We start from the raw sequence: 24159 nt of genomic DNA, 5'->3' as shown, positions 1-24159 counted from the left end.
AAAAATGGCCTGGGAATGGGAAGGAAAATGAAGCATGGTTGGGGCCCCCTGAAATAGTCAGCCAGTTGTGGCATTCACCAATCAGGTTACGGGCTTGAAAGGGTTAGGATCAAGTTCCTTCACCTCTTAACGCCTCAGTTTCTTCATCTGTAAATTCCTCATCAGTTTCCTCATTCCTGATCTGTTTCATCATGGTTGAACCTAGCCTCTAAGGTCCCTTTATCTCTGAGAAAGATCTCAACTCAACATTATCAGGTGCCTCAAGAATATAGTGACACATCTCAACCTCTACTACGGGAAAAATGGATCATCAGTTCTCTCTTGCAAAGCATTGTCCCAGGTTATACAGCATAATTTCCTTGAATGTAAATGAAGTCTGTTTCAGCATAAATAGAAAAGCCACATCAAAAAACATCCTGAGAAACTTACCTACCTCATCATAAAGAAATCTTTATTTTTAAAAAATGAGAGTACAAAATACTGAACTGTAATACTACATTGGCCTCACAGTTTTAGATTTGGAAAGGATCTCAGAAGTCACCCAGTCCAATAAATGAAGAAACTGTGACCCAGGAACCCAATGGATTGCCCTATGTCACAAAAGTACTAAATGACAGAGGTGGGGTTGGAAAGCAGGTCCTCTGACCCTACATCCAGCTTGCTTTCCACTGCTCCATATATGCTATGAATCAAACCGTGTCTCCAAACACAGCAATTATGAACTGTAGAAAACAGTTGTATTATGGTTTGCCACACAGAGATATCATTATTCTTACTCAAATATCAATATCATAAACAGACATCACTGCATTACTATCACTCCTATAGAATGTGAAACTCCTTTGGCTTCAGGTTTTACACCCAACAACAAGGCTTGTTGATGACAGGAAAATTTTCCTAATCATCCAAGCTATCCAGAAGGCAAATGGACTGCCCTGGGTTTCCCCCTCACTAGAGATCATGAAGCAAAAATTAATTGCCCAGTTGCTAGGGGTCCTGTTGGGAGAATTCTCATCCAGCTACAGGTTGGCTTCCATGGTCTCCGAAGGCTCTTTCAGCTCTGTGATTCTATCACTCTGTTTCTGTTTCCCTCCCATCACTGTCAACGTATGAAGTCACAGATACTCTCTGATGAACTCTAATTGGTAAATACGAATCTATTCCCCTTTGATGTTTATGATAAGTCAAGTGTTGTTAGAGATATTAGCCTACCTTGAATTTCTAATATACATATGTTTCTTTGGGGTGTGATGCAACAGAATCCCTTTATAAGACCAGCTCTGTCTTTTCTAGAAATATGATATTTTCCTAATTTAAACTGCCACACCAAAATCAGATAATATGTCAACATGACTGGAAAACAATTTGGCGAAAGAGCCAGTGTCAGACATAGGAAGAGCTGAGTTCAAGTTCTGAGTCTGACATGTACCAACTGTGTGACCCTGGGGAGGTCCCTTAACCTCTCAGTGCTCCAGGCAACTCTCTCAGGCTGTGAGTTGCAGAGAAGGCCCTGACTCCCAGATGAGAAGTTTCCTCATCTGGAAACATACACTGGTATCTCTACAGCCATGGAATTGCAGGGCCAATCTCTATCGCTCTCTCTCTATATTTAAACATTCAAAAGCACCTGTGATCTCTTTGACATGAGGAGGCAGGGAGTGTAAGTGGGAGAGGGCCTCAACAGATAGATAGATAGATGGATGGATGGATGGATGGATGGATGGATGGATGGATGGATGAGTGGGTGAGTGGATGAATGGATGGATAGATGGATGGATGGATGGACAGACAGAAAGACAGACAAACAGAAGACAGGTAGATAATCCATGCCTGTCAAGGATATATATCTAGAGAGAGAGAGAGAATTTTTTTTTACTCTTACCAAGACTGCAGAGGGCTTTTACGTTGACCTTCAGATATCAATGTGCCAATATCAAGTTTACAATGACCTCCTATGTCACCTTTCTGTAGGAAATTTTCCTTAAATCTGTTTCACAATAAACAAACATCAAGTTAACACCCAGTAGCTTCTGATATGACTTAACACACAGACAGGATCAAAACATGCACATTTAATTCCATCCAACAAGTACTACTAAATACTTGGTAGCTACAAGGCCTACCCTGGGTGCTAGTAACACGAAGACAAAATAAAAAACCATTCCTACCCCTAAGAATCTTACATTCTGCTGGGAGAATAAAACACTTAAAATGATTTTTTTAAATCCAATTTGTGATTTCCTTGGTGTAGGTAACTCTTGATGAGAAAGTTCTCCCTACCAATGGAGACCAGCAATTGTTTTGTAACTTACAGTATTAGTGAATTATTTGGGGCATTTATGGGTTAAGTGACTTGCCCAGGGTCATACAGCTGGTCTGTATTAGAGGTGAGACCTGAAGCCTAGCCTTCTTGCCTCTCTAAAGATGAATAAACACAACACAATTTCAGCAGGGGAAAAGAGTAACAAGTAGGGGGATATGAAAAGACTTCCCAAGGCAAGTCTTAAAGGAAGCCAAGGAGTCTAAGAGTCAGAAGTCATGAGGATTCACAATCCAGGTAAAGGGCAATCTATGCAAAGGCATGGAGATGAGAGATAGAGTGCCAAATTTATAGAAAAGCAAAGAGACAAGTTTGATGGGAATAGAACGTATGGAAGTAGATACTGAGTTATGTACTCTCAACAATAAATGTATATATTCCATACAAAATCTCAAGATGGTGGCTTCGATCTCCAACTTCCTAATATATTTGTGTCAAGCAAAGTTGATAGCCTCCCTCTCACCTCGATGATCAAATATAAAATTCTCCGTTTGGCATTCAAAGCCCTCATCACCCCGCCCCCTCCTACTTTTCCAGTCTTCTTACACCTTTCCTTCCAACATGCACTCTTTGATCCAGTGACCCCAGCCTCCACAAACAAAACATCCCATCTCTCAGCTCCAGGCATTATCTCCGGCTGTCCCCCACGCCAAAATGCTTCCCTCCTTTACCCGCTGCTCCCACTACTGACCAACCTTGTTTTAAGTCTTAACTAAATTTCCACCCTCTACGGGAAGCCTTCCTCAATATCTCTAAATTCCAGTGCCTTCCCTCTACAGTTATCCCTTCCACATCTCGACTTTCCCCATTGCCATTTTGATATATTGAGGGTTGGCATACAGGGGTGGAGAACCTGCAGCCTCGAGGTCACGTGCAGCTCTCTAGGTCCTCAAGTGCAGCCGTTTGACTGTGTCCAAGTTTTATTGAACGAATCCCTTTAATAAAAGGATTTGCCTTGAGGCTGCAGGTTCTCTACCTTTGGAAGAAATTAAATGGGAATTTCTGCGGAGTTTTGTAGAAGCTGCAGACAACATGTGAAGACCAGAAGACAACACAGGGAAAGTTTAGAAACTCAGAAATGCATAAGATACATGTTTAGTTTTGTATAATATCAACCCAAGTTTTACCATAAGGTACTGTAAGCACCCCATAAAAGAAAAAAGGAAAAATTCAGAGCTCTTCTCTGGTACAAAGGGAAGGCCAAAATATTTTACATGGATTTTCCAGATCACAGGGGCCCTGCACCCCTAGCCCCCATGAGAAGGATAGGCTAATTCCATTACTTCCTGCTTATCCTGTATATAGTTTGCTTTGCATATATTTCTTTGTACGCTGTCTCTCCCATTAAATTATAAGTTCCTTGAGGACAGGGACTGCCTTTCACCTCATTTTGAATCCCCAGCACTTCGTAGAATGCTTAGAACATAGTAGGCACTTAATAAATGTTTGTGGATTGATTGAGTCCATCAGAACTTAGATGAGCCATAAAAGTACCTGTCATGATTTCTCTTCACTTGTCTTAGATCGATGTATAAGTTTGATGCTCTGCAGTACTGAAGGTAGCGTGAGCACACCAGCCACGAATCACCCTGAAGGAATCAACAATAAACAAGAATCCAAACCATTTCTCAGGATCAAAGGATATGCAAAAGCAGTTTTCACAGGAATAAATTCAAGTTATCAACAAATATATTTTAAAATGCTACAAATCACTAATAATTAGAGAAATTCACAACTCTGAAGTTTTCCATGACATTCATTTCCCCAATTTCCATAGAAGAAAAACATTACTGGTGCCATTTTGGTGGTATAGAATTCTTAAATTTTTCCATTTGTGACCCCTTCCACACTTCTAAAACTGGGTGTCACGACTGCATATGGGGTGGAACAATATCTGGCCCATCACTTTAGAAGATGCCATTCAGAATAAGCTGAAGAGTTTCCCAGGATCATCCACAGATCTATCCTTAGTCTCTCTAGCCAAAGTACAGCAATGTCACTGTTACTAATACAAAGCTAACTCAGGTCCTGCAGGATCAGTCTAGTGCTATGATTATGCTTTTAGGAGAACTTCAATTGAACTATCCCAAATTGCTGAGGGGGAAAAAGGGAGTAAAGTTTTATAATTTCATATAATTTGAATTAATTTAGTTTAGGGATTTTTTTTAATTTCACAATCCCTCCAAGAGATAAAGGGAAACATTTTGGGTTAATTACTTCTCTGTGGCTCCATTCCTTAATACGTATATATGAGGCTGATGGACTCCGTGACCTCTAAAGTTCTTTCCAGCTCTAGGGCTAGGCTCCTAGGATCCGACTGGAGCACAAACCCCAAGCTGGATCAGGAGATTTAAATATTATCCTACAAATTTGGAAACCTGAGCCCAACCGCCACAAACTGATGAATCAATGACTCTGGGTAACCCGTACAATAGCCATTGGCAAAATGGGGAGAACATCACCTGTTCCCAGATTCAGAGGGAAATTATAAAGATAAGCCATAATAAAATTCCTCAATTTTTTGAAAATTCTCCACAAGGAAGAAGCAATCTTAAACCCAAAGCATCATTAATGTCATCAATACCTCAAGGATCTGTGTTTTGGGCATAGGAATTCCCTTCCATCTCCACAGAGTGCAACCCTGCTATCATTAACCAAACAGGCTCAGAGAGTAAACCATGCCCTGCTGTCTTTATTATTACTGAATACATGGGATGGAAAAGGGGGAGATTTTGATACAAACTAAGGAAATATCCAATTAGCAAATTCATCTTTGCGCCACAAGGATATACTCCACAGTACAATCTATGATTTTTCTTAAAAACTGGAATTCAAATGATTTTTGAAATGAAAAATGTAGGATTTTTAAGAACAAAATACCTACTATTTCCATAGGTTGGCAGAGGGTTCGTAACTCATGCAGACGCTCCTTTGCGTAACCGAAATCCGCTTGTTTCCAGAATATTTCCTGAGCTGATTCAATGGTATTAGTCCTATTTTTTTAAAAGTTCAGAATACTTAACCTTTTTGTAAAAATATACTCAATTTTTATTTTTCTAATTCCTAAAGTTAAAAGAGACCCAAGAGTGATCATGAAAATAAGAATCAAGTCTTAGCAAATATTCATGGCTTCATAATAAAATCCTAAGCAGAATGAATGAATTATACCCTGGAACCTAAGATAACAGCCTGCTAATTAGTACAGTTTTACTTCATTAACTTCATAGATTTTTAAAAGATTTTTATACTTAATTTTCCCCTTTAGAATTGTATGGAACCAGAGTTTTATCTTCCAGAGTATTACGGAGAGGGAAATCTCCATAAAGCCATTGTTTTTATCCCTAGGAACCCAAAAGAAGATAACAGACCTCTCTCTCAAGGCTAGGGGAGAAAGGGAGCCAGATTAATTAACGTGCGGGGCAGCTTTTGCAGCCACCTTGAATATCTACCTAGCAAAGTTCCTGAAACATAAGAGATACCTAACAAATACTCAATTACTGATTGGTTGGGTATCCAGGAAAACAATAGATACAATAAGATTTTTTTAAAATACAAGATTTTTAAAAGAGAGAAAGAGAGAAAGAAACTTACCATCCCATATCCACATAACTGCAAATGGGATAGCCAAACCGAGCCTCTGGCCTGCATGATTTCTCATAGCCCCAACAGGATTCAAGATGCTTTAAATGTTTCTGAAATAGAAACAGAATCATGATTTTCACACACTGTTAGAATCTTCTGCTAACACTCAAGTCTCATTTGGATGCAAGCCGTTAAAAAACGAATTTCTCATAACTAAAAGAGATTAAAGGGATCATATAAGACAAAATAAACAATTTTGATTATGGGAAATTTTTAAAGTTTTCCACAAACAAAACCAATGCCGCTAAAATTAGAATAGAAAGAGGTAAAAGGGGGAAATTTTTGTGGCAAGTTTCTCTGATAAAGGTCTCATATCCCAGATATGGAAGGAACAGATTCAAACGTATAAAAATCAAAATCATTCCTTGATAACAAAGGATATATAAAAGCAGTTTTCACAGGAAGAAATCCAATCTATCAACAAATATATGAAAAATTCTACAAATCACTAATAGAGAAATTCAAATGGACACAACTCCAAGGTTCCATGAAACACCTATAAGACTGGCAAAGATGACCAAAAATGAAAATGATCATTATTGGAGAGAGTATGGGAGAGCAGGCACATTAACACTCGGTTGGTGGAGCTGAGAATTGGTCTAGAAAGAAGTTTGGAGCTATACCTTAAATGTCACTAAACTGTGTATTGAGCCAGCAATATTACTGCTGGGCCCATAGCTTTACTAGGCACCAGACACTGTCCTAAGTGAAAAGGATACAAAGACAAAAACAGGATAGTCCCTATCCTAGAGGAGACTAAATTCTCCTAGACTCATTTTAAGAAAAGAAATGACGTCGATATCAAGACTAGGGTCTTAGAAGTAAAGGCTTCACATTCTCCATGTTGAAAAGTTGAAAAAGTTATTTCAAAAGTTACTTGACTTAAACATATCACCCACTACTAGACAGACATATGCCCCAAAGAGGTCAAAAATCGAAAAGCCCTATCCACATTAAAGTATTTACTAACAAAATTTTTTGAAAGGGAAAGAACTAGAAACAAAGAAGATGCCTGCAAACTGCGGCAATGGGGACACAAAGTATAACGTGAATGTAGCAGAATATTAGTACAGCCTAAGAAATGATGAATATGAAAAACTTAGAGACATGTGGGAAGGCTTACAGGAAATGAAATAAGTAGATCCAGGAGAAGAATACAGTGAATATGACTATGTAAATGGACAGAATAGAAAAAAAAGGGCAAACCAAGTGCTGTGAAATCTGTAGTCAAGCTCGATCTGAAGGAGAAACGAGAAAATGTATCACTCTCCCCTCTTTGCAGAAGGAGGGACTGTGGATTTGGAGTACTGTATACTCTGTTAGACTTAATTGATATGTTGGTTAGTTTTGCTGAAAATTTTTTTTTGCTTTTAAAAAATTTTAAATTTTTTTTTTAATCTTAAAATTTAAAATTTTGCTTTCAAAAAATTCTTTGTTACAGGGGAAGGTAGGGAGGAGGATGTTGGGTGAGGGAGGAAGGATATATTTGGAAATGAAAGTTATTTAAAAACAAAAAAAAGCAATACAAAAGAAATTATTCTTTGAAATGAAATGTGCTTAGATTATTTTCATCACCATCTCCCAAAAATAATCATTGCTTAGTTTGCCAACAAATACTATCACACCTGCAGCCCCTTAGGCCAACTTAAAAAAATCTTTTTGATGTAGATTTCTTCTTAAAATGGCCCCTGGGTAGGCAGACTAGCCCTAAATTTAGTCCTCAGAGATTCTTTTCAATGGAAGTTGTATTTGCAAGACTCCCCTGCTTTCCCAGTGAAAGGCAAAGAAAGGCCAGACTTGTAATCCAATCAAAGCAACTGCACTGCTCATCAAGGTCAACATTGGTTCCAAAAGAGAAGCATGAGCTTGCTGCTGGAAAACACATGGGCTGCCCTGGTTCAAGAGTTTGGATGGCAGCTCTCCTGCTGGGTCACAAACGGACTCCTTCTAGATTCCTAGGCAGTCCTTCCCCACCTCATTTCCTGTGCTAACAAGCCTGGGAAGGGAAGCCTTACAATGCTCAGCTTTGATCTTTCTGGCAACGGAACAATGTCTTAATGGGCTCCAAACTGAGTCATTTCCAACCCCACTTAAACAGAAAGAAGGCCAAAGTGGCTGTCATCTTAATTACGTGGACACCACCGAGAGAGACTTTAATACTGAAACCAAGTGTTTCAAGGATGCTTCAAGGAGATGTGGGGTGAGGGTCTTTCCTTCTGAGTGACGCATTTTGCTTCCTCTACAAAGTGCACAAATCATGTTCGGATGGCTTATGCCATTGTAGGCTTTCTGAAAACCTGTGTAGTTTGGGGCTGTTTTTTTAAAAGTTGAGAGGCAGCCCATAGAGCACTAACTTGGAGTCAATGAAAACCTGGGTTCTAATCCTATTTTAACTATTTACTCCCCTTGGGACTTAAGGCAAGTCAAATCATCTTACTAGGTTCCAGTTTCCTCCTCTGTAAAATGAGAGTTGCGTTAGTGGCCCCTTAAGGTCTAGATGTATGATCCTTACATCATCATTTGCTGTATTTATTTACCAGGCACAGGATCTATGGATGTGGGTAATATAGATATATTCATGCTTTATTAAGCACTCTCTGTGTACATTTTGAAAGCCAGTGTATCTCAGTAGATAAAAAGCTGGAATCAAATCATACAATAGTAGAGTTAGAGATAGAAGGGATCTTAGAGGTCAGAGTCCAACCTATGAGGCCAAGGAGATAATGGCTTGTCCACAGTCACATGGGTAGCGTCAAAGTCAGAATGTGAACACAGGCGCTTTGACTCCAAATTCAACTCTGCCTTGTAAGTCCTGCCCCTCACAAATAAACCGTATGACCATGGGATGTGCCTAGGCAGCCATCCAGCATTCTAAACTTCAGCGGAGTCACTGTTATGCATTGGGGGAAGGTGTTTTTTAACCAAAAGTTCTAAGTGGAACAGTGGATAAATGCTGGATCTGAAGTCAGGAAGCCTCATCTTTATGAGTTCCAATCTGGCCTTAGACACTTACTAGTTGGGTGACCCTGGGAAAGCCATTTAATGCTGTTTGTCTCAGTTTCCTTATCTGTAAAATGAGATGGAGAAGGAAAAGGAAAAGCACTCTAGGATCTCTGCCAAGAAAACTGCAAATGAGCAACATCAACTCAACGATAACAACCCCACATCAATCAAATTACCATCATGGATCCTCAACAATCTCCAAAGTACATTTTGCTATCTATAAAATAGAGGTAATAATGACACTTACATCACGGACCAAATAATGTGATAGATGCAAAGTGTTTTGCAGACTTTAAAGCTCTACATGTATATGTTATTATTTTCATGTCCCTCACAATGGAAAAGAAATAGAATAAGAGCTTAGCCATTTAACAGCATCCACTGAAGTCTAAGCAATAGCTCACTTGACGCAACAAGTGATGCCTTTCATCAGCCAAAAAACCAACATGCCTTGAAACCAAAACAATATCTTTTCATAAACAAGCAAGAAGGGGAAAAGACCTACTTTATAAGGGCATTGTGGGTCTTTGTCACAGACTGCAGCAAGATGTCTGTTGTTGTGGAGAAAGTAAGGAATGTGCTCTTCCGGCAAGTGAAGGTTCCAGTAGGTGGATGACAGTGCCTCCGGAAAGTCTTTCAGGTGAGAAGTTTCATCCTGGTTGCTCCCCAGAATATCATGAAGTAGCACCCCAAACACAAGAAGCTTTAGCATTGTAGCCAGGGAAAGAAAGCCTGTCATTCAAATGGAAATGTATCATTAATTCACTTCACCTATTAAACGGCATCGAAGACCAAATACTAGATTTAGAGTCAAAGGGACCAGATTCCTATCTTGACTGTTACCTCATGTCGCAGAGACAAAGTTTCCCTAAGTAAGGAGATTGGGTGAGATGACCAGAAAGGGCCCCCCTAACTCCAGAGCTGGAATTCTATGATCATCAGGTTTTGGGTTTATGTAATGGGCTAGTTCATCGTCTGTATCACATCCTTTACCTGTGAGTGTCTCCCCCTCCCCCCAGCCTTGTTGTGAGTTCTTTTCTCTCTCTACACCTTCTTTCTTAGTGATCTTATCCACTCCCATGGGCTTTGTTATCCTTTCTATCTGCATAGCTAAACTCAGTCTTCTCTCCCAAGCTCCAGTCTCCCTATTACCAAGTTCCTATTAGACATTTCCAACTAAATGCCCTGGAGATAACTCAATTTCAACATATTCAAAACAGAACTAATTACTTTTCCCCAAAACCTATCCCCTCTTCTAAAATTCCTACATCCTTCAATTCAATATGCTAATAATGCTTCTAGTCTCCCAAATTCACAACCTTGGGGTCATCGTGTATATAACTTGCTTTGTGTATAGTTATTTGCATCTTGCCTCCCCCCATAAAAGTATAAGCTCCAGGAGGGCAGGAACTGTCTTTTGCCTCTTTTTATGTGCGCAGTGCTTAGTACAGTGCCTGGCACATAGTAGGCACTTCAGAAATGTTTACTGAATTGAATAGAATGGAATCCTCAGCTCCTCATTCTCATTCATCCCATATATCCAATCAATTGCTTAATCTTATCATTTCTACCTTCCCAACATTTCTTATACCTATCCCCACTCCTGATATCCCCTTTGTCTCCATTTACAGACAGCACAGCATGCTAGTCAAAGCTTTAATCACCTCTCACCTGAACTACTATAATTGGCTCATGATTGATCTCTTACCTCAAGTCTCTCCCAACCCCAATTCTCCCCCTGAACAGTTGCCAAAGGAATTATTTTCCAAAGGGTAGATCCGACCATGTGTCACTACCATACTCAATAAACTCCAGTGGTTCCCTATCCCCTCTATTATCAGATATCAGGTCCTCTGTTTGCCTTTCTGGCCCTGACCTACCTTGGCAGATTCATTACATATTACTCCCCTTTGGAACTTTTCACAAGCCTAGCCAAACTGGTCTTTCCTCATACGTGACATTCCATTTACTGTCTCCACACCTTTGCACTGGAATACACTGGTTTCTTGCCTCTGCCTCTTTCAAAGCTCTAATTTCCTTAGAAACTAAGTTCAAATACTGCCTTCTACATAAGCCTTTCCTGTCCTGCCCCCAGCTATTAATGCCTACCACTTTCCCCCTAAAAAAATTACCTACATGATACCTTTTCCTCCAGTCTCTTTCCCAATTTGCCCATTTATAACAAGTTGCAGACTACTCATATCTATTATGTGCTTTTGCAAAATCTTCCTAACCTGGGATGTCCTCTCCTCCTTAACCAGTCCAATGTTAACCTTCAAGACTGAGCTCAGATCTTACCTACTTATGTGGAGTCAGTCCATGGTCATTTCTGACCCCTTTGAGTTTAATACTGTATACTGACATTCATGTGATATATCGTGTATTTCCATGTATATTTCTACTAATTTTTAACGTGTTTGTTTTCCCAATTAGATTGTAAGATCCCGATTTCTCTGTCTAACAAAGCACCTAGCAAGCAGTAAGCTGGCTCTCAGTAAATAGCCAAGGGGTGACTGATGCTCCATACCTCTTTATAGCCCCCTAGATCAGCCTGAAAATGCTCCTCCTGATGAGATTCAGAGGAAAGAGGGGAGGCTGGTTTCCTTCCATGAACAGAGAGAGGTTCCCCTACTGGGATCTCATTCAACTTGCTCCAGAAGTCTTACCTCAACTTACTACAAGTTGCAGACTACTCATACCTATTACGTGCTTTTGCAAAATCTTCCTAATACTAACCTTTGACCTGGGCAACACACTTTTATAAAGCTCAGTTTGTATCATTTATAACCACTTGGGTGAATTTCTCAATAGTTGGAACCTTTGTATATATCAAATACAATATATGCCCAATAATGACCTTACTCCAGATTCACTTTTAAAAACTAAATGTTATTTTCTTCTGGCAAAGATCCACCTTCTCTCCCTTCTACCAATTTACTTTTCTACTTTTTTCCCCACTTTTCTCATAGGGAAAGAATGTTTCTGCTAGGACACCTCTGCCATGTTGTGTTGTAGGGGGAAGGAATTCAATGTACCTCTGATTTTAATATTAGTTTTCACTGAAAAGATTGGAGGAGAGTGGATTTTAGAAAGACACCAATTTGTGTAGGCCATCTTATCACAAATACACAAGGGGAAAGCCAGTATTGACCTGAGAGAGATCAGTAGCGGTGACCTCTTCTGTGTGGTTCAGAGGGCTTAGGGTACCAAGTGAAGCCAAAGGGGAAGGAGGTCTGGGCTGGTTTTCATTAATGTCTTTAACTAAAACTGTCATCTAAAGTGATCTGAATACAATTTTACAAATTCACTCTATTAATATTGACAAATAAGAAAAAGAGATTTTACCAATTTAATCTCAGAAGTTCAGAAGCTGCTAGTGATGGTTTTAAGAATCTAAAACCTATAAAGAAAGAAATACAATAGTAATGAGAAGTGGGTCAAGTTTTCATTTTGGTAACTGTGGGGCAGTGGGAAGGATACTGATTTTGGAGTTAAAGACCAGCTCCTAACTACCTGTGCCATTTTGATCAACTATCTGGGTCTCAGTTTCCTAATTTATAAAAATTAAGAAGTTGGACAAGATGACCAGTGAGACCCCATCTAGCTCCAAACCTAACATCTTATAACCCCATGGAAAGGCTTTTTTTTAGTTACTTTCAGTCCTGTCCAACTGTTCATAGCCCCAATTGAGGTTTTCTTGTCAAAGATCCCAGAGTGGTTTGCCATTTCCTTCTCCAACACATTTGACAAATGAAGAAACTGAGGCAAACAAGGTAAAGTGGCTTGCCAAAAGTCCCACAGCTAGTGAGTATCTGAGGCTGGAGTTGAACTCACAAAGATGAGTCTTCTTCACTCCAGGGCTGGTATTCTATCCCCTGTACCACCCAGCTGCCTTTAATGCCATTAATATCTGCTGGAGAACATTTTTAAAAATTATTTAATTCTACCATTAAAACCAATTTGAAGAGAAATCACTTTTATTTTTGAAAATGTTCTTTTCTTTTCATTATGAGCTTGACAGACTTCAAGAAAGATGAAGAACAAAAAACCGTGACACCATGAACCTCCATCCTGCGTAGCTTTTGTTTCAATACGCTATATCTAATTCTATCAAATAACTTATTTTGACCCTAGGAGACAGGTATCGTATCAGCCACAGAGGGGAAGCTAGAAGGGGCTTAGACGTCATTTAGGCCAAACCCCTCATGTCACAGCTGAGAAAACTGAGGCCTAAGGATCTGACTTGTCTAAGATTACACAGGCAGCAAAAAAGGGTCCAAAGTAGGATCTGAACCCAGGACATTTGACTCCAGTCACTACTGCTCTGTCCACTGTTTCCCAAATACATATAGTATTATATCAAACTTTCAGATGAGACATATTATGTGTGTGTGTGTTTGTGTTTGTGTGTGTGTGTATGTGTGTGTGTGTGTGTGATTGAATTGACTACCATCTCAGGGAGGGGGGGAGGGAAGGGAGGTATAAAAGAACTCAAAACTTTTAAAAAATGTTAAATTGTTTTGACATGTAAAAAATATATACATATGTATATACACACATATATAGACAGATGTAGATATATAACTTTAGGGTTTATAAAGGACTTTATATATCTTATCTATCTCACTGGATCCTGACAACAGTTCTGTTTCTGGCTGATGCTTAGTTAAATAAGACTCAACAAATCCCATGTTTTACCTGAACTGGTAACCTATACTGGATCCTTACTGCCATGTGGCAAGCCTGCTACTCATTTCTCATTGATTCCCTATCACTTTTCCAAAAGTCATCATTTTAAACTTTCTCCTTTTCCTTCAGCAGATGACCCCACCATCTTTACTGCAAAGACTGAGACTAGGCAAGTGTACAGTGTACAGAATGATAAATTTGGAATCAGAAGGCCTGGGTTCAAATCCTACGTCACATACCACCTGTGTGACCCTGGGCCAGTCAACCTCCCTAACCCACAGTTCCTCATCTGTAAAATATAATATATATAAATATTTATATGAATATAAATATATAAAACATAATAATAGCTTATACCTCACATGGTTCTCAGCAGGACCAAATGTTTGTAAAGCACTTTGCCAATCTTAAAGCACTATGCAAACCTCATCAGAGACATAATGACTTGGTTTTTATTTGATCCACATTCATAGTCAAATCATTCAGTCTTACATTCCTCTTCTACAAAATGTGGGCAATAGCTGTTGATCAAATGAGATATCTGTAAAACACTTTGCAAACCACAATGCATTGTATACATGTATGGGGAACTCCCCACACCAATGGAGACAGAGATAGGCAACTCACAGTCTTAGTAATTTGCCTGGTTTAAGTGACTTATCCAGGTCACATGGCTAGAATGTGTTCACAGGCAGGACTTGAATCCGGATCTTCATAACTCAAAGTCAGAATTTTTGTCCAAATTCCTTCCTCCCTTGACTGTTCTGACCCTAGCAAAATCCACAGATTCAAGGAGTTTCTTATGGAAGTTCAGTGCTGAGGTCATGGGAGAAAAGCGGAGAAGCCTGATCAGAACCTTGGCTCCCTGCCTGGGACATGTACCCACGAGTCCTAGGCAGAGGAAGCTGGCTGCCATGGAAAAAGTGGGCCCTGGGGCACCTGGCAGCCTTCCTTCAAAGAACCCACAGGGCTGGGGAGAGATTTTTCCCAGTAGGCTGAGGAACAACATCTCAAGAGTTATTTGGAGAAGGGACACTTTCCTCTGGTTTGTCCCTCAGTGTTCATGCCATCCATTTTATTTCCACAGGAGCCAGAAGAAAGGAAAAGAGTTTGCAAAGGGAGAGAGGGGGGAGAATTAGGAGAAAGAGAGAGAGGGAAGCAAAAGAGTGTACAGAGGGCTATAACTGAGAAAGTACCTACCTTACTGGGCTACTGTGGGAGAAAGCCCATCATAGTTGAAAAAAAAACACCACCCGATTTACATTCAGAGGACATGGGCTTAAATCCTGGTTCTACCTGTGTGACATTAGGCAAGTTACTAAACATCTCTGGACCTTGGCTCTCTGCAAAAATAAATGGGTTAGACCAGATTATCTCTAAGGTTCATTACACCCCTAAATCTAAGATCCTAAAACCTTCAGAAAAATAGAAAGGAACAGCATCCCAGACCAGCTAATTCTCTCTCTAAATCACTCCAGCCAATCCCCTCTCCAAAAGAGCCCTTACTGATGATGGGCTGAGGATGTCCAAATTTCCCACAGTCCTTTCCCCCCACCCCACCCTGTCTGTGTCTGTCTGTCTGTCTGTCTGTCTGTCTGTCTCTCCACCCCCCACCTTCCCTCCTCTCCCTCCCCTCTTCTTCCCCACCCTCTCCAATGCTGAGAACCCTTTCTCACGCTCAGGTCCTGCCCCTGACACTCGGCCAAAGCAGCCTCCCTCCAGCGCGCCAGCCAAAAGCTGGGACGTAGGCAGGGAGGGGGAGGAAAGTAGACATCGGGCTACCCCCGCTCGGGTCCCCAGGGCCCCAGTGGTCCCATCTTAGCTGGGGAGCCTCGGCAAGTGCGAAGGCGGTCCTGGAGGCAGGACATCCCCTGAGCCCACGCCACCGGCCGAGCAGGATGCGAGCCGTGCCCCGAGGCCCCTTTCCGCGCTCCGGACAGCATGGGCACGGCCCCGGAGGGGACAAGGCGCAGCAGGAGCCCGGCCGGCCAGAGGGCAGGCTGGGGAACGGCGGCGCCCTCGGTCCGGCAGCCGGCCGGCGTGGCCAGAGCCCGGGCCAAGCTCCGGGAAGCCGCGGCGAGCGCTGGACAGAGCGCGTCAAGGGCGCAGGGCTCCGGAGAGCCCCGGGGCGAGCGCGTCCCACCTGGAGCCGGAGGACCCGCGGCGGCGGCGGCGGCGAGGGAGGAGGAGGAGGAGGAGGAGGAGGAGGAGAAGGAGGAGGAGGAGGCGGCGCCTGGGGCTGGCTCTGGAGGAGGAGGAGGGAGTCGTCATAACCGGCCCCGGGAGCTCACCGGAAACCTTGGGGCGCCCAGGGCCCAGAGCCGGGCCAGGGGGCGCCCAGGAGCCGCCCTCCCTGTGCCCAGCCCCGAGGTCCTGGGCAGCTGGGACAGCTACTCCGCCCACCCTGGGTTTGCCCGCGGCGAGCGTTCCTGCAGCTGGCAGCGGGATCCCCACTTTAACCCAGCGGCGTCACTCGCCCTTTCTTCCCCTGGTCCCAGCCCCGCCCGCAACTTAGGGGACAAGGAATTGGGGGGGAGGCGTTCCTTCTTTCCTTCTCACCCTCTGAATTCTTTATACTCCTGAACCTCGGTGCTCCTTTTTAAAAATCATCTTCTCTGCCACCGCCTCCTTCATATCTTTTGTCTTGTTTATGTTTGATTTGGCCTGAAATAATTTAGTTCTGATTCAATTCATGGGCTCATAGGATCGATGGTAGTAGATACAGAGCCAGCAAGGACCTGGAAAGCCATTTAGGGTTCTAACAAGTCCCTAATCTTTATAGATGAGGAAAATAAGGCCCAAGGAAACTGAAGGGACTTGCCCAGGGTCAGCCATCATCAAGGAAGGAATCTGACCTCAGATTCTCAAAATTTGATTTAAGGGAGGCTCGGCCTCACTCTCTCCTCCAGAGTCATCAAAGTCCAGTTGCAAGACAAAAATCCAGGTGACTGGAGATAGTCCAGGATACAGTTGGGTGACCCTGGCCTTTTTAAGCTAAGGTCCTTCCCAGGTCTCAGTTTGTCTTTGGCAATGCCCATTCAATGATTAAGGGCTAGGTAAGCATTGAGACAAAAGATGACTGGTACCTAGAAAACACTTAATACATGTTTGTTAGGACTGATTGGTCTCCAGGAGACAGAAACAGGGAAGGTGAGAATTGTAGTAATGTACTTCTGAGAAGGAAGGCCAGTGTACATGGAATAGAGTAAGGTATAAAAATCCTGGAAAAGTAGGAAGGGGTAAGGTTATAAAAGGCTTTAAAAGACAACCTTTGATTTTGGATGAATCGGGAACCACTTAAGTTTATTGATGGTCAACATCGTCAGCCCTGTCATTTAGGAAGCTCAATTTGACAGGTGAGTGGAGGATGAACTAGAGTGGAGAGAGACTTGAGGTAGGGAGACCAACCAGAAGGCTCTTGAAATGGTCCAGGTGTGAGGTGATGAGGATCTACACCAGCCTGATGGCAGTGTTAAGAGGAGAGAAGGGAGTATATAGGAGATATTACAAAGATAGAATCAACAGGGAGAGAAGTCCAAGATTATCTCTAAATTGTGAGCCTGGATGATTGAGATGATGGTGATACCCTTAAAAAATAATAGGCAGAGTAGGAAGAGGGGAAAGATAGCAAGTCAGTTCAGTAAGTTAAGTTTGAGGTGTCCAGGTTGAGATGTCCAACTGGAAGTTGGAGATGTTAAGACTGGAGTTCAGGAGGGTAGTTGAGTAGGGCTAGATAAATAGATCTGAGAATCATCATCGTTGAATCCATGGGAGCTGATGAGATCATCAATCAATACCATACAGAAGAAAAAAGAGCCCAGGATAGAACCTTGAGGAACACCCACATTTAGTAATTGTAACTTGGATGAAGATCTAGAAGAGGAGACTGAGAAGCAATCAGACAAGTTAAAGGAGAGATCGGTAGTGTCATAAAAACATAGAAAGAAGCGATTATAGAGATAAAAATGATCAATGAATGATGTTAAAAGGCCAAAGAGAAGACAAGGAAGATGAGGTGTGAGAAAATGTCATGAGATTTAACAATTAAGAGATCATCGGAGTAGGTGCTGACCCCAGTGTGCAGAGCACCTCCTAACTTCAGCAAGCCAAGCTCCAGCCGCCACCGCGCCGCCGAGTACGCTGTCTCCTCACCGCCAACATGTCTCTTTCCAGCAAACTGACCTTGGACAAGGTAGACCTGAAGGGGAAAAGAGTCATCATGAGGGTGGATTTTAATGTTCCTATGAAGAACAAAGAGATAACAACCAGAGAATCAAGGCTGCTCTTCCTAGCAACAATTACTGCTTGGATAGTGGAGCCAAGTCTGTTGTTCTGATGAGCCACTTAGGCCAACCTGATGATGTCCCCATGCCTGATAAATATTCCTTGGAGCCTGTGGCTGTGGAGCTCAAATCCTTGCTGGGCAAAAATGTTCTGTTCCTGAAAGATTGTGTGGGTCCAGAAGTGGAGCAAGCCTGTGCTAACCCACCTAAAGGTTCTATCATTTTGCTGGAGAATCTTGGCTTCCATGTAGAAGAAGAAGGAAAAGGCAAAGATGCTTCTGGGAACAAGTTCAAAGCTGAGCCAGCCAAACTTGGAAGCCTTCCAAGCATCCCTCTCCAAGCTGAGGGACGTCTAAGTCAATGATGCTTTTGGAACTGCTCACCGTGCCCACAGTTCTATGGTGGGAGTGAATCTGTCCCAGAAGGCATGTGGTTTCCTCATGAAAAAGGAGCTGACCTACTTTGCCAAGGCTCTGGAGAGCCCTGAGAGGCCCTTCCTGGCCATCTTGGGCGGAGCTAAAGTTGCCAACAAAATCCAGTTGATCAACAATATGCTAGACAAAGTCAATGAGATGATCATTGGTGGTGGGATGGGTTTCACCTTCCTCAAGGTGCTCAACAACATGGAGATCAGAACTTCTCTTTTTGATGAAGAGGGGGACAAGATTGTCAAGGACCTGATGGCCAAGGCTGAGAAGAACAGCGTCAAGATCACATTGCTTGTTGACTTCGTCACAGCAGACAAGTTTGATGAAAATGCCAAGCCTGGCCAAGCCACACTGGCCTATGGCATTCCTGCCGGATGGATGGGTTTGGACTGTGGCCCCAAGAGCAGCAAGAAGTACGTGGAAGCTGTGGCCTGGGCCAAACAGATTGTGTGGAACAGACTTGTTGGAGTATTTGAGTGGGAAGCCTTTGCTCAAGGAACCAAAAAGCTAATGAATAATGTGGTGGAGGCCACCAAGAGGGGCTGCATCACTATCATAGGTGGTGGGGATACTGCCACTTGCTGTGCCAAATGGAACACTGAGGACAAAGTCAGCCATGTGAGCGCTGGGGGTGGTACCAGTCTGCAGCTCCTGGAGGGCAAAGTCTTTTCCTGGGGTAGCCGCCCTGAGCAATGTCTAATGGATGCCACTTTCCTGCCTGCTGGTTCCTGTGCACAGCCTTTCCAACATGGCCCTGCAGTGCTTCCAGTCCCTTTCCTTGGCATTAGGCAAGTTTCTCCCTCAAGACTCAACCAGTGGCCAGAAGATGGGGCAATGAGAACCCCAGAAGTAGCTCAACTCACCTTGTTGTAATCTGTAGAGTATATATATATATATGTATATTTTGCCTTCAGAAAGAAAAATCAAAGCTAAAGCCACTGTTAGCCATACTCTCTTGAAATAGTCTGTTCTGTTCAGCTTTCGTAGCAGCTGTTTTTGTCATTACCCACACACAGTATGGAAACAAGAAGAAGCTCCAGTTTGGGGGGGGAGGGGAAGGTTGACCTGTTAAATAAACATTTCATAAAAGTAAAAAAAAAAAAAAAAAAGAGAGATCATCAGTAACTCAAAAGAACAATTTCAATTAAATGATAAGGTTGGAAGGAAGGGAGTGAAAAGAAAAAAAATGAAGGAAAGAAATATAAAGACCAGAAAGATAGCTGGAAGTTAGATTGTGGAGGGATTTAAAATGCACACTTTGGGGTTTGTATTTTATCCTATAAGGAACAAGGAATCACTGAAGATTATTGAAGAATCCAACACTTTCAGATTTATGTTGTAGGAATATCAATTCTACTGATATGTAGAAAATGAAATGGAGACAGGAAGAAACTGGAGGCACAGAAACCAATTGGGAGATTTAAAGTGGTTTAACACCGCATCATCATAATGAGCATAGCCAGCATTAATATAGCTTTTTAAGGTTTTCGAAGTACTTTACAAATGATCCCAGTTCATTAACCCTATTCCACAGAAAAAGAAACTGAGGTAGCATTAATGAGATCCCATAGCTACTAAGAGTTTGAGACTAGATTTGAATTAAGTAGTCTTTGTGACTCCACATCCAGCATTCTATGCACTTCACCACCTAACTGCCTCAAGGTGGCTTCATTTGACCACCTGGAAGTAGCTTAATGCTCAAAATAGGAAGCTCAAAATGGGAATGCAGTTCAATAATTAAAAACTAAATATCCATGCATTTTGGTAATAACTTACCACCCACAGTCTTATTTGCCATCTTGAAAAGCCCTAAGATTAATACTCTTATTGTATTTCATTCCCGTCACAAACCATTTCATACCATCAGCTTTAAAATGAAATCCTAGGGAACGGAAGCTTCTCCTACTGACAATTATGTCAGTTGTGCTTTTTGTTTGTTTGTTGGGGAAGGGAACTGGTCCTGTTATTTCACTGGTGAAAGAAGTTTTTTCACCAGGAATTTCCTTTGCCAACAAAACCACAAATCACAATTTCCCATGCTCAGTAGATGAAATCCTATTATAGCAAATGTAATTATACATGCTAGCAAATGTTAGCACATAGTAATCTCCTCAAAGGTAGGGATGGTTTCACATACCCGGTACCTAGCACAGTGCCTATCATGTGGTCGGTGCTTACTAAGTGCTGTTTAATACACTTCCAACCCCCAGCCAACCTAAATAAGTTAGAGGCTATGGGAAATAATTCCAGGAATGTGAAGTAATTGTCAGAGCCTTTTAGATCTCCTAAAGAAGGGCCTGACTTAGAGGGAAAAAAATCGTATTAAAAGTTCATGGTTTATCTGATACTCTAATCCAATCTCACTGCCAATCAAAATAAAGGTAGCAAAAGATAAATACATTTTTTTTGGCTTTTTCCTAACTTAGTTGCCACAATGCTACTTTTAGCAAACACAAGAAAAGTACTGCAGTTTTCCTATCAAATGGTCCAAAACAGATTTTTCTTTGAATTCTGAACTTAAACTGGTTTTCCATTTGCTTATACGCTGAGATATTTTTTGGCATTAAGAGATTTCTTAAAATAGAGCAGGATACATCAAGTATGATATTTTAAATGGTTGCATCTGTTTCTAGTGATTATGGGATCATGGATGTTGAGATGAATGGCCTCTAAAGTCCATCAGATCAAATGTCCTTATTTTGTAAGTGAGGAAAATGATGCCAAGAGAAGATCAGCAAATTGTCCAGGATTCAAACAGTTAGTTTGCCACCCAACTGAAATCAATGTAAAAACCACTAAGGGCATTAGAAATAGCAATTCACACTGAGCACTTATATAATCCCATTGGATCCACACAGTTCGGTAAGGTAACGTGGACCTGGAGTTATTTTCCCCATGAATTAATTTGTTTCAAATAGCAATTTTTCTCTCAATTACATGTAAAAAGCTTCTACATTCATTTTTAAAATTTTAAGTTCCAAATTCTCTCCCTGAGATGGTAAACAATCTGATATAGGTTTTAGGCTCTACATGTGTAAGCACATGAGTCATTTTTTGGAAGAAAACTAGAACCAAAAAAAGTGAAAATTGTATGAGTCAGTCTGCATTCACACTCCATCATTCTTTCTCTGGAGGTGGATTGCATTTTTCATCATGAGTCCTTTGGGATTGTCTTGGATTGAGAATTTTGCTGAGAATATTGCTGAGAACAGTTAAGTCATTCACAGTTGTTGATAGAAAAATATCACTATTTGTTACTGTGAACAACATTCTCCTGGTCCTACTCATGTCACTTTGCATTGGTTCATGTAAATCTTTCCAGGTTTTTCTGAAATCATCCTGCTCATCATTTCTTATAGCTCAATAGGATCCCATCACAATCCCATACCACAACTTATTCAGCCATTCCTCTCATTTTCCAATTTTTTGCAACCATAAAAAGAGCTGCTGTATTTTTGTACATAAAGGTTCTTTTTCCCTTTTTTTTTTAATCTTAGTGGCATTGCTGGATCAAAGGGTATGCAGTTTGTGTGTTCATCCTTCGTTGCTGAAGAAGACCATGCCATCAGAGAAATGATGACATGACTTGCACTTGACTTTGTTTTGAGTGAGGGAGGGCTGTGCAGGTCACCAGCCTCACTTCTCCTCCAAAGCCATCTGAATCCAGTGACCAGATATTCATCAGGATGACTGGAGCTGACCCAGGATGAGGCAACTGGGGTTAAGTGACTTGCCCAAGGTCACACAGCTAGTGAGTGCCAAGTGTCTGAGGTGAGATTTGAACTCAGGTCCTCCTGACTCCTGCACTGGTGCTCTATCCACTGCACCACCTAGCTGCCTATGCAGTTTATGACCTTTTCAGCGTAGTTCCAAATTCCCTCTAGAATGGCTGGATCAATTCACAACACCACCAACAGAATATTAGTGTCCAAATTTTCTCACATCCCTTTCAACATTTGTCATTTTCCTTTTCTGTCATATTAACCAATCTGGTAGGTGTGGGATGGTGCATCAGTGTTTTAATTTGCATTTCTCTAATCAATAGTGATTTAGAGCATTTTTTCCATATGACTGAAGATACTTTTAAGTCATAAAGAAATTTCTAAGGCTGAAATGAAATGATTTGCCCAAAGTCATCCAGAAAACATATAAAATTTGGCCTGGAGCCCACCTAGACATGAGCTCCTTATGTCTAGGAATTTGCTCAACTCTCCACACTTTGACAGTTCCAAACCTTCTCATTTCTCCTCAAGCTTTCCATTCATCCTCTCCTTTCACCCTCAAGCTGTTATCTTTAGATGTTTAGTGGACTAGGTCTTGAGCTAATGGGAGGACATAGTCAAGAGTCACTGAGGACAGGCCAGTTCCATAGGTTGTAAGCTAGCTGGAGCAAATTTCCAGAGATCACAGATATGTCTTTTAAAGATCCTGGAGAACAGGCAAGATGTCTCAAGCCTAGAGAAGGGTAAGTTTTGTTTTGTAACACTTTGAAATAAAAAAGTCCTGGTTTTGCAAACAACATGCATACGATAGGTATGAGGTTGGTCTTGATTTCTGGCAAAATTCTAAAGTTTCTTATCATAACTGATGGTTTCTAAACATGTAGAAAGAAAAAATGTGATCACTAAGATTCAGCTTGTCTTCACCAAGACTACAGCATGCCACTTGGCATGATAAGCAAGATGATGGTCATGCAAACCTCTTCAACCACAGAAGCTCTAAAGAGAAACTCTGTTCCAGAGACAGATTAGTTAACGTCAGATTTCACAAGAGTACTTCCTTCCTCCCACCCTCTCACACACAGAAGGTAAAGAACTCATGAATCAATACCAAGAGACTTTAATATTTAAAATTCTCCCTATCACCACCTTGACTACCAGCAAAACTAACATAGCAGCAAACCCATAACTCTGCCTGACCAACGTTCCCACACATCAAAGCTGGCACTGATTCTGCTAGGCTGGAGTGGGGAACCTGTGGCCTTCTAGATCCTTGGCCACACTTAAGGACTGAGGCCATTAGTGGGTGGCCTCAAGGATGCAGATTCCTCACCCTTGTGCTAGCCTATGAAAAGGATTAGGGGAGGCAGAAGAATAGGGACAGGCTAAAAATGTGGGATGCTTAGAGTCAAAGACTAGAGAGAAAGTGTTTGAAGCCTGATGGAAAGGGGGCTGGAAAACTGTCTCAAGACCAGACCTCTACCTGCTACCTTAAGGTTACTCAAGGTAGGGACAGACTTGGTGACTCCTATGGTCCCCAACCTAAGGAAGCTAAGAGCCAGTAGCTTCATGTCCTGGTAGAAAAGGTACTAAAGAACAAGTGATGGGGAATACAAAATAACAAAAGAAATCCAAAAAGTAAGAGAGAAGGGAAATGACAACAATCAATACTGTCTTCATGAAATCACAAAAGAGGTTTTTAAAGAATGAAAGTCAAAAACAACTTTTGACATAAATGGTCTTGGAATATAGAAGAAAATTAACAAAAAATATAGTTTAATATAAAAGTGTTTTACAAAATAAAAATATTTCCTGTGTTTTATTGCTACAAAGGTCTTCAAAATTCCTAATAGCACACAAGCAGATAAACCAACAGAGGGGATGATCTTACAAACAGAAGGAAAAATTCATAAAACCTCAAAGAGAAACTAAAATTCTTCAAATATTGAAGGAAGGAAGGAAATGAATATGAAGGAAAATGAACTAATATTACCTGGATTCTAATAAACATTTTTAGAGTACTTTAAGATTGGCAGAGTGCTTTCCATATACCTCACTTATCCTCATTTGCCTTC

General features: G+C 41.4%; 1 protein-coding gene and 1 pseudogene across 2 annotated transcripts in view; one reads left to right on the top strand and one right to left on the bottom strand.

Annotated features, from left to right (window-relative positions):
- Positions 1–15871, bottom strand: part of EOGT (EGF domain specific O-linked N-acetylglucosamine transferase) — a 41018-nt gene extending 25147 nt beyond the window's left edge. Inside the window, exons 1-8 of one of the 2 annotated variants that reach the window (XM_072598720.1) lie at positions 15798–15871; positions 14855–14997; positions 12311–12365; positions 9471–9697; positions 5912–6012; positions 5205–5313; positions 3815–3909; positions 1883–1987 (exon numbers count right to left, since the gene is read on the bottom strand). In XM_072598720.1, the coding sequence (XP_072454821.1) occupies positions 1883–1987; positions 3815–3909; positions 5205–5313; positions 5912–6012; positions 9471–9677 (617 nt within the window). In that variant the 5' untranslated portion in view covers positions 9678–9697; positions 12311–12365; positions 14855–14997; positions 15798–15871. Of the gene's footprint in view, positions 1–1882; positions 1988–3814; positions 3910–5204; positions 5314–5911; positions 6013–9470; positions 9698–12310; positions 12366–14011; positions 14070–14854; positions 14998–15797 lie in introns of those variants that run through there. The other variant, XM_072598721.1, reaches the window with a different exon arrangement.
- Positions 15872–17724: 1853 nt separating this feature from the next.
- Positions 17725–19219, top strand: LOC140497590 (phosphoglycerate kinase 1-like; annotated as a pseudogene).
- The last annotated feature ends 4940 nt before the right edge of the window (positions 19220–24159 follow it).

The sequence above is a fragment of the Notamacropus eugenii genome, chromosome 3, assembly GCF_028372415.1.
Source record: "Notamacropus eugenii isolate mMacEug1 chromosome 3, mMacEug1.pri_v2, whole genome shotgun sequence".
In the NCBI taxonomy this organism is placed as follows: Eukaryota; Metazoa; Chordata; class Mammalia; order Diprotodontia; family Macropodidae; genus Notamacropus; species Notamacropus eugenii.
The sequence above is the reverse complement of the archived record's forward strand: the minus strand, read 5'-3'. Positions and strand labels throughout refer to the sequence as shown.